This window comes from Hemiscyllium ocellatum, chromosome 21, assembly GCF_020745735.1.
Source record: "Hemiscyllium ocellatum isolate sHemOce1 chromosome 21, sHemOce1.pat.X.cur, whole genome shotgun sequence".
Taxonomy (NCBI): Eukaryota; Metazoa; Chordata; class Chondrichthyes; order Orectolobiformes; family Hemiscylliidae; genus Hemiscyllium; species Hemiscyllium ocellatum.
The window spans coordinates 61489720-61503406 of record NC_083421.1 but is presented as its reverse complement, the minus strand read 5'-3'; the positions used below and the strand labels follow the sequence as shown (position 1 = coordinate 61503406).

General features: G+C 47.8%; 1 protein-coding gene across 1 annotated transcript in view; it reads right to left on the bottom strand.

The window, feature by feature from the left end:
- Positions 1-5297: 5297 nt before the first annotated feature.
- fam78ab (family with sequence similarity 78 member Ab) overlaps positions 5298-13687 on the bottom strand; it is a 31862-nt gene continuing 23472 nt past the window's right edge. The window contains exon 2 of the mRNA XM_060841140.1: positions 5298-7779. Within this exon, the coding sequence (XP_060697123.1) occupies positions 7254-7779 (526 nt within the window). The 3' untranslated portion in view covers positions 5298-7253. The remainder of the gene's footprint in view (positions 7780-13687) is intronic.

Here is a 13687-nt window from a genome sequence, read left to right as displayed (position 1 = left end):
CAGGAAGTATACGCTGACATTGGAGGCAGTCCAGAGAAGGTTCAGGAATGGAGGGACTGTCTTAACATTGCAACAGGAGGAGGCCATTCAGCCCCTTGAGCCTGTTCCATCATTCAGTGAGATCATGGCTGCTCTGTGGCCCATGCCTGTTCCTATGTTAAAACAGTCTCCCAAATCTGATTGAGTTTTTTGTGGCAGTGACCAAGGTGATTGATGAGGGTTGGGCTGTGGATGGGTGTTGACATGAACTTGACTAAAGTGTTTGACAAGGTCCCGCTGGGTGGTCCAGGAGATTCAGTCACATGGATCCATGGGAGTTGGTAGTTTGGCTCCAACGTTGACTTGGTCATAGAAATCAGAGGGTAGTTGTGGAGGGGTGTTTTTCCGACTGGAGACCTGTGTCCAGTGATGTTCTACAAGGATGAGTGCTGGGAACGCTGTTGCTTATCACATATATAAATTATTTGGACTGAAAATAATGGTAGTCTGATTAATAAGTTTGCGACAAGTGGAGGAGGTGTGGGTAGTGAGGAAGGTTGTCACAGGATACAGCAGGATACAGTTGGAGAGTTGGGTGGAGAAATAGCAGATGTGGAAGAGAGTTCCAAACATCTCCCGCCCTCCTGAGCCGCCTGGCTCTAATTGTCAGACTACATCCCTAGTTCTAGAATCCCCAACCAATGGAAATTATTTATCTTTATCTCTCCTGTCTTTTCCTGTTAATATCCCGAAGACATGATCAGATCCCCTTTAACCTTCTACATTCTAAGCAAAACAGACCTCATCAGTTTAATCTCTCCTCATAACCTAACCCCTGAAGTCCAGGCAGCATGCTTGTAAACCCAATGTTGTATTCCCTGTATTTGGGAACTAATTAGCTTGTATAACTGCAGCATGACTTCAACATCCCTGATATTGTAATCCCCTCGATATAAAGACTAGCATTCCTTTCACTCTCTTGTGAGAAGCGGTTGAATAAGTTGGGCCTGTACTCAAGGTTCTTCAGGGACATGATGGGGGAAGGTGTGGAGAGGTTGGCGGAGAGTCTAGGACCAGAGGGCACCATCTCAGAGTAAGGAGTCAGGATGTGAAGGAATCAAGGGGCAACTTTTTCTCACACAGGATGGTACGTGTATGGAATGAGCTACCAAAGGATGTGGTGGAGGCTGGTACAATTGCAACATTTAAGAGGCATCTGGATGGGTATCTGAATAGGAAGGGTTTGGAGGGATATGGGCCGGGTGCTGGCAGGTGGGACTAGATTGGGTTGGGATATCTGGTCAGCATGGACGGGTTGGACCGAAGCTGTCCATCTCTATGACTCTATCGCAGTGAGCTGTTGGGGCTGGGTCATTAAGTGTAGTCAGGGCTGAGACAGACAGATTTTTAATCTGTAAGGGAATCAAGAGTTATGGGGGAGAAGGCAGGGAAGTGGAGTTGAGGATTATGAGATTAGCCACGATGGTTATGGTCTGGCATATCCCACCGACAGCAGAGAGGTAAATGGCGTGATAATCTGTTCTGGTGACATTGATTGAATGATAAATATTAATACCAGGACCTCACGGGGAATTCCCTTGCTCTTCTGGTTTTTTTAATGATTTCCATCCATTGAAAGAGCAGATGCCGTCAGCTGAACGTCACGTCCTGGACATCAGTTCCTCTGACAGTGTGGCACACCCTCAGCACTGCCGTACGAGCGTTGTGTGGAACCTGAATCCAAGCAGCCAGCGTAAACCAATCAGCTGCTGGGATTGTGATGACAAAGTCAATTAGCTGCTCCCATGACAACCGATTGATAACGATTGATCTGTCACTTCATGTTCTGCTCAGTAACCCCCGTTCCAAATAAAGTGTAACTTGCAATCAGCATTGGAGTTAATTTTAACGAGTCATTACATGTAGACAGCGTTGGCTGTTGGTTCCTGTTTAAAAACAAAATTCACGTTGGCGTTTTAACACTGAGTCTCAGAAAATGTTTTAGGGAAATCTGCAAAGTTTTCAGGGTTTTCTGAAGTAGATTGCATTTTGAATTGTGGGAGCTCACATTTTTCAAGGTTTATTCCCTAGCTGTCAGTAAACTTGGCTTTCAGCTGAGATTGAATGACATGGATTAAACAGTAACAGTAATCCTCAGAAGGGCAGGTGAGGGAAATGAAGGTGGAAAATTGAGGAGGTGCCACCCACAACATCCCGATACTCTCCAGGTACAGGGGAGGCTGCTTAAACTCAGCGTGTTACAAACTCGTCTGTAAAATGGCAGCACAGGGTGTGCCCAGGATTCACAGGCCAGTCAGTGTAACATCAGTGATTGGGGGCCATTATCTTGGGGAAAATTCACAGCCATGTGGGCAAAACCAGACAAGGCTTTCTTTCCCCTCCCTTATGGGACGCTTTCAGATCTCACTGGGAAGGCCAGCGATCCCCCCCACCCCCCCTCCTTTGTGGGCAGTTAAAAATCAGTCACTTTGCTGTGGGTCTGCACTCACAACTTGTCTAGAAGGGAAGGTATATAGGGTTGGGGGCAGTCCAGAGAAGTTCACTCTCTGATTCCCAGGGATGGAGGGATTGCCTCATGAGGAGAGGTTCATTGGTAGGAGCCAGTACCCATTGGAGTTTAGAAGAATGAGAGGAGACTGGATGTAGGTTTGCTTGCTGAGCTGGAAGGTTCATTTTCAGACATTTCGTCACCATACTGGGTAACATCTTCAGTGAGCCTCTGGATGAAGCACTGATAGTGTAGCCCACTTTCTGTTTATATGTCTGAGTTTTTTAGGGTCATTTCCTGTGGGAGGAGACCTTATTGAAACTCACAAGATTCTTCAGCGGTTGGACAGGGGAGACACAGAGAGGTTGTTTCCCCTTTGGGAGGGTCTAGGAGCATAGGGCATCTTTCAGAATAAGGGCTCATCCATTTAAGATGGAGGTAAGGAGGAATTTCTACTCTGAAAGGGGAGTGAATCTGTGGAATTCTCTACCGCAGAGGGCTGGGTCAATCAGGGTATTCAAGGCCGAGACAAACATCTTTCAGCAGTAAGGGAATAAAGGGGAAAAGGCAACACAGTGGAATTGAGAATTATCAGATCAAGCACGACCTCATTGAATGGTGGAGCAGACTCGATGGGCTGAGTGGCCTGCTCCTGTGTCTCACTCTCTGGTCGTTAACGGGGACAGATTTCCTTCTCCAAAGGACATTAGTGAATCAGCTCGATGGTAGTTTCATTGATAGCCGCCACTAAGACAGAGAGGATGCTGAAAGGATGTTTCTCCTTGTGGTTCGAAATGTTTCCCCTGAGGGACACTGAAGAAGGATCACTGGGCCTGAAACATTAACTCTGCTTTCCCTCTCCACAGATGCAGCCAGACCTGCTGAGTTTCTCCAGCGATTCTGGATTTTGTTTCTAGTTTCCAGCATCCACAATTGTTTGTTTTTTGTAATTCTCAGGGAGCAGTGGCCCCTGTGCCTTCAGCAGGGAGTAGCTGAGGCAGGGCTGTGGAACATTTTGAAGGCAGATATCGAATTGGACTGCCGAGGAGGTGAAAGGTTACGGGGGTAACTGGAATGTTGGGGCTGCGATCAGATCCGCCATCATCTTGTTGATTGGTGCAGCAGGCGGGAGCGACCTTGTGGTTTTCTCCTTCTCCTGATCCATGTGTTTATATGGCCTCCTGCTTTATATGGTTCCCTACCCCTGGCTTAACATCTTTATCCATCGCTTAAACAGCACCAAGTCCCATTCACTTGTCACCCACTTACCTACCCCCCTTAAAACTCGCATTCTCCTTCTCAAATAGCTTTGTGTAGCCTCACCTTCTTACTCCTGAAGCCAGCCATCTACTCGCCCCTCTGACTCTCTCTCTCTCTCTCTCTCGAGTATCCTCCATTGAAATCACACCACTGGCAGGCTGGAATATATCTCCTAAACCTCCATCCTTTTTTGCCCTTCCCTCTTTCCCTGAATAAAACCCAGCTTCTGCTATTTAATCTCTAGGATCTAACCTGACAGAGAAACTCCTTGGAGGGTGCTAAATTTAAGGTGCTGTTGTTGGCAGGCCCAGCATTTGTTGTCTATTCCCACTTGCCCCCCGGCCCGCTAGGTGGGTCTGGAGTCACATGTAGACTAGACTGAGTAAGGACAGCAGCTTTGGTCCTCTGAAGGAAGAGCACGGTGGCCCAGTGGTTAGCACTGCTGCCCCACAGTGCTAGGGACCTGGGTTCGATTCCAGCTCAGGCGACTGTGTGGAGTGTGCACGTATTCCTTGTGTCTGCGTGGGTTTCCTCCCACAATCCAAAGCTGTGCAGGTCAGGGTGGATTGGCCATGGGAAATTGTGTTCAGGGATGTGCAGGTTAGATGGGATAGCCATGGGGAAATGAGGGGGGAGGGGTCAGTGTTGGGCCGAATGGCCTGCTTCCACACTGTAGGGATTCAATGATTTTAATTGAGCAGGTGGAATTTTTATAACGATTACTGTTCACAGAGAAGAGCTTGCTGTTTGCAGCTGGGATTTGAACCTATGGCTCCAGAACAGTATCTGCTGGGTTCCCAGGCCAGCCACCTCGCTGCCGTGTAACTGTCTCCCTAGATATAAATGGGCAGTTGCTGTGGGAGACTGACTCTGTTGTTGAACCCCTACTTTTTCACCTCAAACAGACTCTTCGTGTTGACACACTGGTTACAAAGACCCAACAATATCTTTTCTTCCTCAGTTGAGGAAATGTGGCATGATGGCGAATACCCTCGCCAATTTTTATAGGTGCGTCATCGAGAGCATTCTGTCTGGATGTATCACTACCTGGTACGGCAACTGTACCGTTCAAGATCGGAGACGGTTACAGAGAGTGGGGAACTCGGCCTGGACAATCACAAAGGCCAATCTCCCATCTACAGAATCCATCTACTAGGCCCGCGGTCAGAGAAAGGCCGCCAGCATTCTCAAAGATCCATCCCACCCTGGCAATGTTTTTCTACAACCTCTACCATCAGGGAGAAGGTACAGAACCCTGAACACACGCACCAGCCGGTTTTGAAACAGTTTCTACCCTACTGTTGTTAGAATACTGAATGGACTCACAAACTCCTAACACTCGCCTGGACCTGTGTTTTTGTCGCTGTTTACCTATTATTTACTTATCTATGTGACTTAACTCTGTGATCTGCCTGTATTGCTCACAAAACAAAGCTTTTCACTGTGCCTCGGTACATGCGACAATAAATTCAATTCAGTGAGGAAATACTGGTGACCATTAGTGAGAGCCCAGAGACTTCTGTTTTTCCTTTTTTTTTAATTATCTCTTTCAAAGAGCATTTTCCTTTGTTTTTGTTGTGCAGTTTTCACAGCTTCAGATGAAAACAGACCCATCTCAGACTCAAGTGTCAGGGCGTGAGTGTTGCAGTGTATCACAGTATTAGCAACATCCTCCACACACCCAACTCAAAATCATTTGCAAAAATTTTACAGCCACAGGATTCAATAAATAACATTATCGACTTGATTAACCCTTAATACTGTTGGTGTCCTTGGTGCATAATGAGGGGAGCAGCACAGAGACACAAGTCTTGATGCATTACATCATTAGCTACACAATCTGACACACGGGAGACCTCTGTCCCAGAAACAAAATGTGCCGAGTATCTTACCTGTGACAGACTGGCTATCACTTGATGCCTCAGAATTGGTTTTGGTCTGGTCACATTGTCCATGATACATGGGGGCTTTAAGTCCCTCAATGAAGGTTCTCCTGTCAGTGCAGTGTCAGACGGGCGACATGATGGAGGTCTTTAAAACTGACTGGGGGTCCAATAGTGCAGAGATGTTTCCACGTCCCTTAACGGTCACTAATCTATCCGATCAGGAAGTCAGAAGAAACACCTTTCCCCAGAGAGAGTTTAGAATGTGGAACCTGCCACCACAGGGGAATCGTTGCACTGAATCGCGTCGATGTATTTATGGGCAAGTTGGATAAATGCATGAGGTATAAAGATATAGGTGGATATGCTGATGGTGTGAAATAGGGGAGACCCGCATGGTGTGCATGAACAGTGTGTGAGCTGAATGGTCTGCTTCCTAGTTTGTGAATGATGCCCATTTTATGATTAGGATGTGGGGGGGGGGGGGGGACAGTAAAAATCTAATCCAGGAAAGTGCACACACAGATACAAACAAAACCCAGCAGATATTCCTGCGGTAACTGTGTGGGAGGGGGGACATTCAGTCCATCTGGTCGTGTGTGTGCACAAGTGTGGTCTTCCAACTCAGCCCCAGGCACCTGGGGTTTGAAAGGTCACCATCCAGATCCCTGGGGAAGGGAGAGAGAGAGGGAGGGAGAGAGAGAGAGTCGGGACTCATTAACTGGTAACTACCCAGCTGTAGCACAGAACTTTGAAACTGTGGTAGCTTTGTGTAAATGGAAAAATTACTACTCTCAATAACAACTCAGTAATCCTCCAGAGATTAGTAACGCTGATTGTGGACAACTGAGGTGAATTTCAGTTTGACCGAGTTGATCATTTAGTTGAAACCCGTGGACATGGTCATGTCGAATAGGGGAGCAGGTTCAAGGGGCCAAATGGCCTACTCCTGCTCCTATTGTATATGTTGCTATGGTCACCATTCATTAAAAGTCTGAAGTGATAATGACATTGAGGAGATTCCCCTGTTTTTTGCAACCTCCCTGTTTATACCGAAACAATTCAGGGTTACACGTGAGAAAACAATCTGGAGATGAAACAGGCTGGGTTGCAGTTATATATTGCAGCTTATTAAAGAGACCGCGTTCAGTCTATGCTCACGATGAAATGCTTTGACCCACTTTTCTCTTAAGGCAAACATTTGCAATGAGATGTTTTCGCTAACTTAAGGCAGCATGGCAAGAAGAGGTTTGTCTTTTACTAAAAAAAAACAAATAAAATCGCAAAGGTTCATGTTCAAGTGCAGTTCCAGTTTCAGACAGGATTTTGAAGTGAAGTTTTGTGGGGTTGTGCAGAGAAGAGAGCAGACGGGGCAGAGGAAGACTCTTTGTGATGAGCTGATCCCACAGTGCGATGGCCTTTTGTTTGAGCTGAGTTAACCAATCGTGTTGCAGCACAGTGACGGTCTCCGCACACCCCGACAACCGTTTCCAGGTCAAGGTAGAATGGTTGTATTTCTGTGCATCAAGGCGTGTCGCTTTGGGGACCTCTATTACCGCCCCCACCCCACCACTGCCCTCTCCATGATGTCCGACCTGAGTCGAATCATTCGCTGTCACCTGTCAGATTTTCGGGGGGATGACCACTTCGGGCTGCCCTCCGGTGGGCCGCCACATTAAGACCTGGGCGTCGTTGGCGTTCGGTTTCCTCAGGGCGTTGGGGGCAATGGGCTCGTTCCTGTTGAGGATCAAGGGGGTCTCCTGCTCGATGGGCTCCAGCAGCACGGCCCGCTCCCCCAGCGCTTTGCTGGGGTCCACGGCGATGTGGAGCTTCATCCTCCACTTGATGGTCTGCAGGACGATGATTTCGCCCGTGCCCGCGTTGGAGGCCACCAGCCAGGTGGTGAAGCTTTGGTCCCTCATGATGCTGGTGAGCTGGGGGGTGTTCGACCTGCTGACTGGCACAGCCCATGTCACACTGGGGTAGAAGTTATCGTTCATGCTGACTGTAAAGCGCACCTCCCTTTTGGTGGGTCCCACTATGGTGTGGGTTTCCGTGGTGTTCCCGTACCAGGGGTAGTTCACTCCATCAGAGTCACTTATTGCCAAAATATTCCCTTCTCTTAGATCAGGCAGCTCCCAACTGGACCTTTCAAAAGAAACAAAATTTGAAAATGTTAGGTCATGCACAAAATCTTAACTCTATTCAATGCTATGAGTCTCTATTGATGAATGCTAATGGAATCAGAGAGGGTTACAAAACAGGAACAGACCTATCAGCCTGTCCAGACTGTACCAGCCAAGAACAAGCAGATCACCGTTCCAATCCCAGCCATCCCAATCCCGGCCGTCCCAATCCCAGCCGTCCCAATCCCGACCGTTCCAATCCCGACCGTTCTAATCCCGACCATTCCAATCCCGGCTGTCCCAATCCCAACCATTCTAATCCTAGCCATTCCAATCCCGGCCATTCCAATCCTGGCCATTCCAATCCCGACCATCCAAATCCCGGCCGTTCCAATCCCGGCCGTCCCAATCCCGGCCGTCCCAATCCCGGCCGTCCCAATCCCGGCCGTTCCAATCCCGGCCGTCCCAATCCCGGCCGTTCCAATCCTGGCCGTCCCAATTCCGACCGTTCTAATCCCGGCCATTCCAATTCCAACTGTTCTAATCCCAGTCATTCCAATCCCAACTGTTCCAATCCCGGCCGTTCCAATCCTGACTATTCCAATCCCGACCATTCCAATCCCGGCCATTCCCATCCCGGCCATTCCCATCCCGGCCATTCCCATCCCAGCCGTTCCAATCCCAGCCGTTCCAATCCCAGCCGTTCCAATCCCAGCTGTTACAATCCCAGCCGTTCCAACGCAGGCTGTTCCAATCCCAGTCATTCCAATCCCAGCCATTCCAATCCCGACCGTTCTAATCCTGGCCATTCCAATCCGTGCCGTTGTAATCTCCCAGGTCTTTGCTCTCTTGCGTTGTCAGAGTAACAGTGGGGTCAGCAGGGGGTCTGTGCCCCCCTGGGCACTTTGTTTTGGCTGAGGCACAGTTGAGCTCCCCCCCGCCCCCCGCCTCAAGGACCATAATTGGGGCCTACACTGTTCACATGTTGGCAGTTGTGTCAGGGGTTTGTAGGAAACAGCTCCTGAACGGGAATGAGAGTGTTCTGGGGAAAATCCAGGAGAGACAGTCTGCACGCTTCCTGGAAAAAAGGAAGGAAGGTGAGAGGAGAGAGATTTAAAAAGGATTTAAAATCTTTTTTACCACAGAGGGTGGTTTTCGTGAGGAATGAACTGCCAGAGCAAGTGGTGGTTGTGGGTACAATTATAACGTTTAAACGACATTTGGATAAGAACATGAATAGGAAAGTTTTGGAGGGATATGGGCCAGGAGCAGGCAGGTGGGAGTGTTTAGTTTGGGATTACAGACTGGTTGGACAGAAAGGTCTGTTTCCGTGCCGTGTGACTCTGTGACAGTCACGTGAGCAGCTCAGAGACGCTGAGGTGGCTTCTATCCCCAGAGGGGACGCCGATAAGATTTGACAGAATCGTGAGACATGCGACCAAACTGTTTCCGATAGCTGAATGGGCGACAATCAAATGTAAATCAATTGGCAGAAACAGGTCGGTAGAGATGACATGAGATTTTCACACAATGCAGGAAGAGGGCCTCGAACACACTGCCTGAGAAGGAATTGAAACCGATTTCAGCAGTGGGTTTCAACATGGAATCTGCTAAAATATTGATGGCAGAATGGTTTGCTGGGACATGGGAGGAGAGCGGGGCGAATTGGACTACTGTTTGAAACAGCCAGTATAGACCCAGTGGGCCAAATGGCCTTATTCGCTGCTGTAATATCCTGTGGAAAGTGTTAAAGAGAGTTGGGGTGGGGTAAACAAGCCAGCGGTCCCCGGCTGGGTTGACTGGGTCATGGCCTGGAGCAGATATTACCCTGCCCTCACAGAACTGTCGTTGGGGAAAAGGGCAGAATGGAGGGGATAGGGGAAGCAGGGAGGAACAGAGTGCTTAAGCAACTGGTGGTGAAGAGGACAGGATGGGCGAGGAGGATAGAGCAATGTAGCAAGCTGCAACTCCCACTGTGTCACATATTCCTGGTGTCCCTGTCATACAGTATACCATTCCCATCCCCACCTTATACAAAGAATACTGAGAGTTTCTCAACTGGATCTGAAATATTCCATGGCACTGTAACAGAGGAGGCCAGTGGAGATCCACTCAGTACCCCAGGCCCAAAAATAAACAACACAGTCATTTAGGGAAATGTAGGAAAGGAGGAGGCCATTCAGCCCCTCAAGCCTGTTCTAGCAGTGAATGAGATCGTGGATGATTAAAGCCACATCCCTCCCTTCACCTAAGTACCTTCACTTCATTTTATCCATCTCAAATTTAAAACCAACAACTGGTCCAGCATCCACTGCCCCTCATGGTAGAGAGTTCCAAATCTCTCCCACCCTTTGTGTGTAGAAATGCTTCCTAACATCTCTCCTGAATGGTCTGGCCCAAACTCTCAGGCTAGACACTGGAAATAATTTATCCACCTAGTCTTTTCCTGTTGATATGTTGAAGACTTTGATCAGATCACCCCTTAATGTTTTAAATCAAGAGAAAACAGGCCTAATTTATTTAATCTCTTTTCATAACTGAACTCCTTGTAAACCTAGACTGTACTCCCTCTAAGGCCAATACATCCTTCCTAAGGTGTGGTACCTGGACCTACTCACGTTACTGCAGGTTGGGTATAACCAGGGGTTGTGTATAATGGTAGCATATCTTCCACATCCTTATATTCCAGTGCCCTAGATATTAATCCCAGCATCCCATTAGCTTTATTTTCTACATCTGTTCAAGACATTTTAAACATCGATGCACCTGAACCCCCAGGTCTCTTTGAATACCCACAGTGTTTAACTTCAGACTGTTTTGAAAGTACCTTGGTCTATCTGTCCATTCTTGGTCCAAGGTGGGTAATCTCACACAGTGCCACCATTGTACTCCATCTGCCACAGTTTGGCCCATTCATTTAGCATGAAGTTATATAAAAGAACAATAAACGAACATCTACACTATCCGTAATACTGCCTAACTTTGTGTCATCAGCAAGTTTGGATATGTGGTTTTCTTTGTCGTTATCTAAGTCACTAAGAAGCCATGTGAGGCCCTAACACAGATCCTTGTTGGACGTCATTGCTGTTCCTAGGATGTTGTGAGCACATTGACTATTGTGTTTCCTTATAAGCTGACAGTAATTACACTTTAAAGTGTCTCCATTAAATGCTGTGGAATGTTCTGAGGTTGCGTAATGCACTACCTCAATGTCACAATGCAGAGGGTGTGTGTGTGTGTGTGTGTGTGTGTGTGTGTGTGTGTTGTGGTGGGGGGGGGGGGGGGGAGTTGCCAGCAGTATCACTCACTCCCTCTGGGGAAAAGGTTAAAGTCCCATCTCGTAGCCCTGGTGCTCTGTGTCCATGGCCAAACAAGCTGATCAAAAGTCATTACAAATATTACCATGTCACACCACAGGAAATGACATCACCACAGGAGATGACATCATCAACCCAAAGAAATGCAAACATATAAATAGAAAGCAGGAGTTGTCAGCAGTGCTTTGCCAGGAGAGAAGATGTTACCTAGTTATAGTGACGAAACGTCTGGAAATGAACCTTCCCGCTCAGCGAGCAAACCTACATCCAGAATCTCAACCTGAACTACAAATCTTCTCAAACCTTGGTAACAGGAAAGATGTTTGTATTGAGGCCTGAAATGAATTGGTTTGAATTTTGTTGTCACATGTACCTAAGTACAGTGAAAAGTTTTGTTTTGTGAGTAGTACAGGCAGCTCATACCATACAAGGACGGACAGACCATAGGGTGTTTAAACAGAGCAAGGCATACAGGGTTAGAGCCGCACAGGAGGTGCACAAGAGCAAGATCAACATTGAATTTGAAGTGAGACAGGTCCATTCAGCAGGCTACTAACATACCCCTCACTGGTGCATCTGTTTAAATCGCGCTGTGACAGTTTAGTAAATCCCACATGGTCAATGCCAAGACCCTGAGCAGTGCACACTATCGCATGTTCCTGTGTTTTGTAATATTCAGGTTAAATACACATCTATATGGAGCAGCTCCCCACTCACTGGCTCTGGGTTAGGGCAGGAATGTTCCCTTTCTGTTGAAGGTTGAGGGAGTTGAGAGAATTTTTCTGAACAATAAGCACCTTTCCCAAAAAGTAATGTAATAATCCGTTGGAGGTTTGACGTTGTTGTGAAGCACTAATGGATTTGATCTCCTGGATTAGATAAACCATGCCTATGGTTCTGTTGACTCCGGCATAAACTGAATGCCAAGTTGGTGATTAATTAAGGATGGACAGATTGTAATAAATCTCGACATTTCTTTAATGTGGGCTTCCAGTCTGCAGCTGCACATTTGTTTGATGCTGCATCAGCTATGGGTCTATTCCTCATGGGTTGTGCCAATGAATGAAAGAACACACTTGCATTTGTATAGTGTCTTTCAGGACCAAGGAAGCTTGTATGAAAATGTAGTCACCATACTAGTGCAGGAAGCCACAGGAAGCCGTGAGCTGTGGGATTCCCAGGTACACACTTGTAACAGGATGTTGGTTGAGGGTGAGGCTGCCAGGGAGCCTGCTATTTCTCAAAGACCATCAAAGTCCTCCCTGGGGGAGACAGACAAGGCCTCCCTCAGGTAGCAGCCTCGATAAAGCAGCTCTCCCTCCGAGTGGGCGCCTGGATGTGAGGCTGTGGGATTTAAACCCTTGAATGTGTCACTCAGCTGATGGAGAAGCTGGATAAATATGGGCCTGTGGGAGAAAGGAATGGGATAACAGGTGAGATGAAATGCAATAATAAGAAGCTTATGTTAAGCAAGAGGGTGTTGGGCTGAATGGTCTGTTGCTTTCCAGTTATCTAAATAATTCTAGCCCACGGGCTGCGAGTGTTTAACAGTAATACACTGTCGTAGGTATCTGCATAAGCCACATGGAAATGTGGACAAATTTCTCCCATCTGCTTCTGATTTAGCAGAGAAATCGCTAGGAGTCAAGGTTCCTGGTAAGTGTCATGGTGAGGTCTCTCTAAAGGACCTGATTAGATCAAATCCTTGTTTCTCAGTGTGACTGAGCTGGCCTGGTCCTCCTGTGTGTACTCCCAGTCCCAGCTGCCGCTGGCTAATTCACTGGGAATGCAGGCTGGCCTCATTAGGCAGTGTTCCAGCAATACCGTCTCACACTCAGAAAGTCATCGTTATTATCTGGACAAGATGTGCAGAAGCAGATTGAGCTGAAAATGTGTTGCTAGAAAAGCGCAGCAGGTCAGGCAGCATCCAAGGAGCAGGAGATTCGACGTTTCGGGCATAAGCCCTTCTTCAGGCCCTTCTGCAGACCTCACTTTCTCCTCGAAGATTTTAAACCACTGCGAATCGTCTTGCAAGGATGCCTTCCTTGAAGAAGTTCTCTTCCTCTCCAGCATCTGCAGACCTCGCTTTCTCCCAGAAGCAGATTGAACCAACCCCCGGGCAGGTTGTGTCAGTACCACTCCAGGCAGCTAGCTCAGTTGGCTGGATGGCTGGTTTGTGATGCAGTGTGGGTTCAATCCCCACCCTGAGATGTGGTAACCCTCAGTGTCTCTCTCTCTCTCTAACCAGAGTTTCTCTGTGGTCCTCTTGGACAATGGTGAGTTTAACTGTATTTTTACTTAGAGCTATGTGTGGATAAACAAGTGCTGGCTTTGTTCATCTTGCATAAGCCTAGTGGATCATCCACCCCCACCCTCAGAGTGGGGCATTATCCCTCAGTTAGCCTCCCCCATTAAACCTGACCTGCAGGACAGACTCCCACCACACACCCCCCACACCCCCACACAATAAAGCCTCACATTTTCCGTATTTTCCACTAGTGCTGCCCAACACCTCTCTCAGCTGAGACAGATGAGCCCGTTTACACACAGCAAGATCCCACAAACAGCAATCCCCATCGCGAGCGGATAATCTGGCGAGCTGGAAGGTTTGTT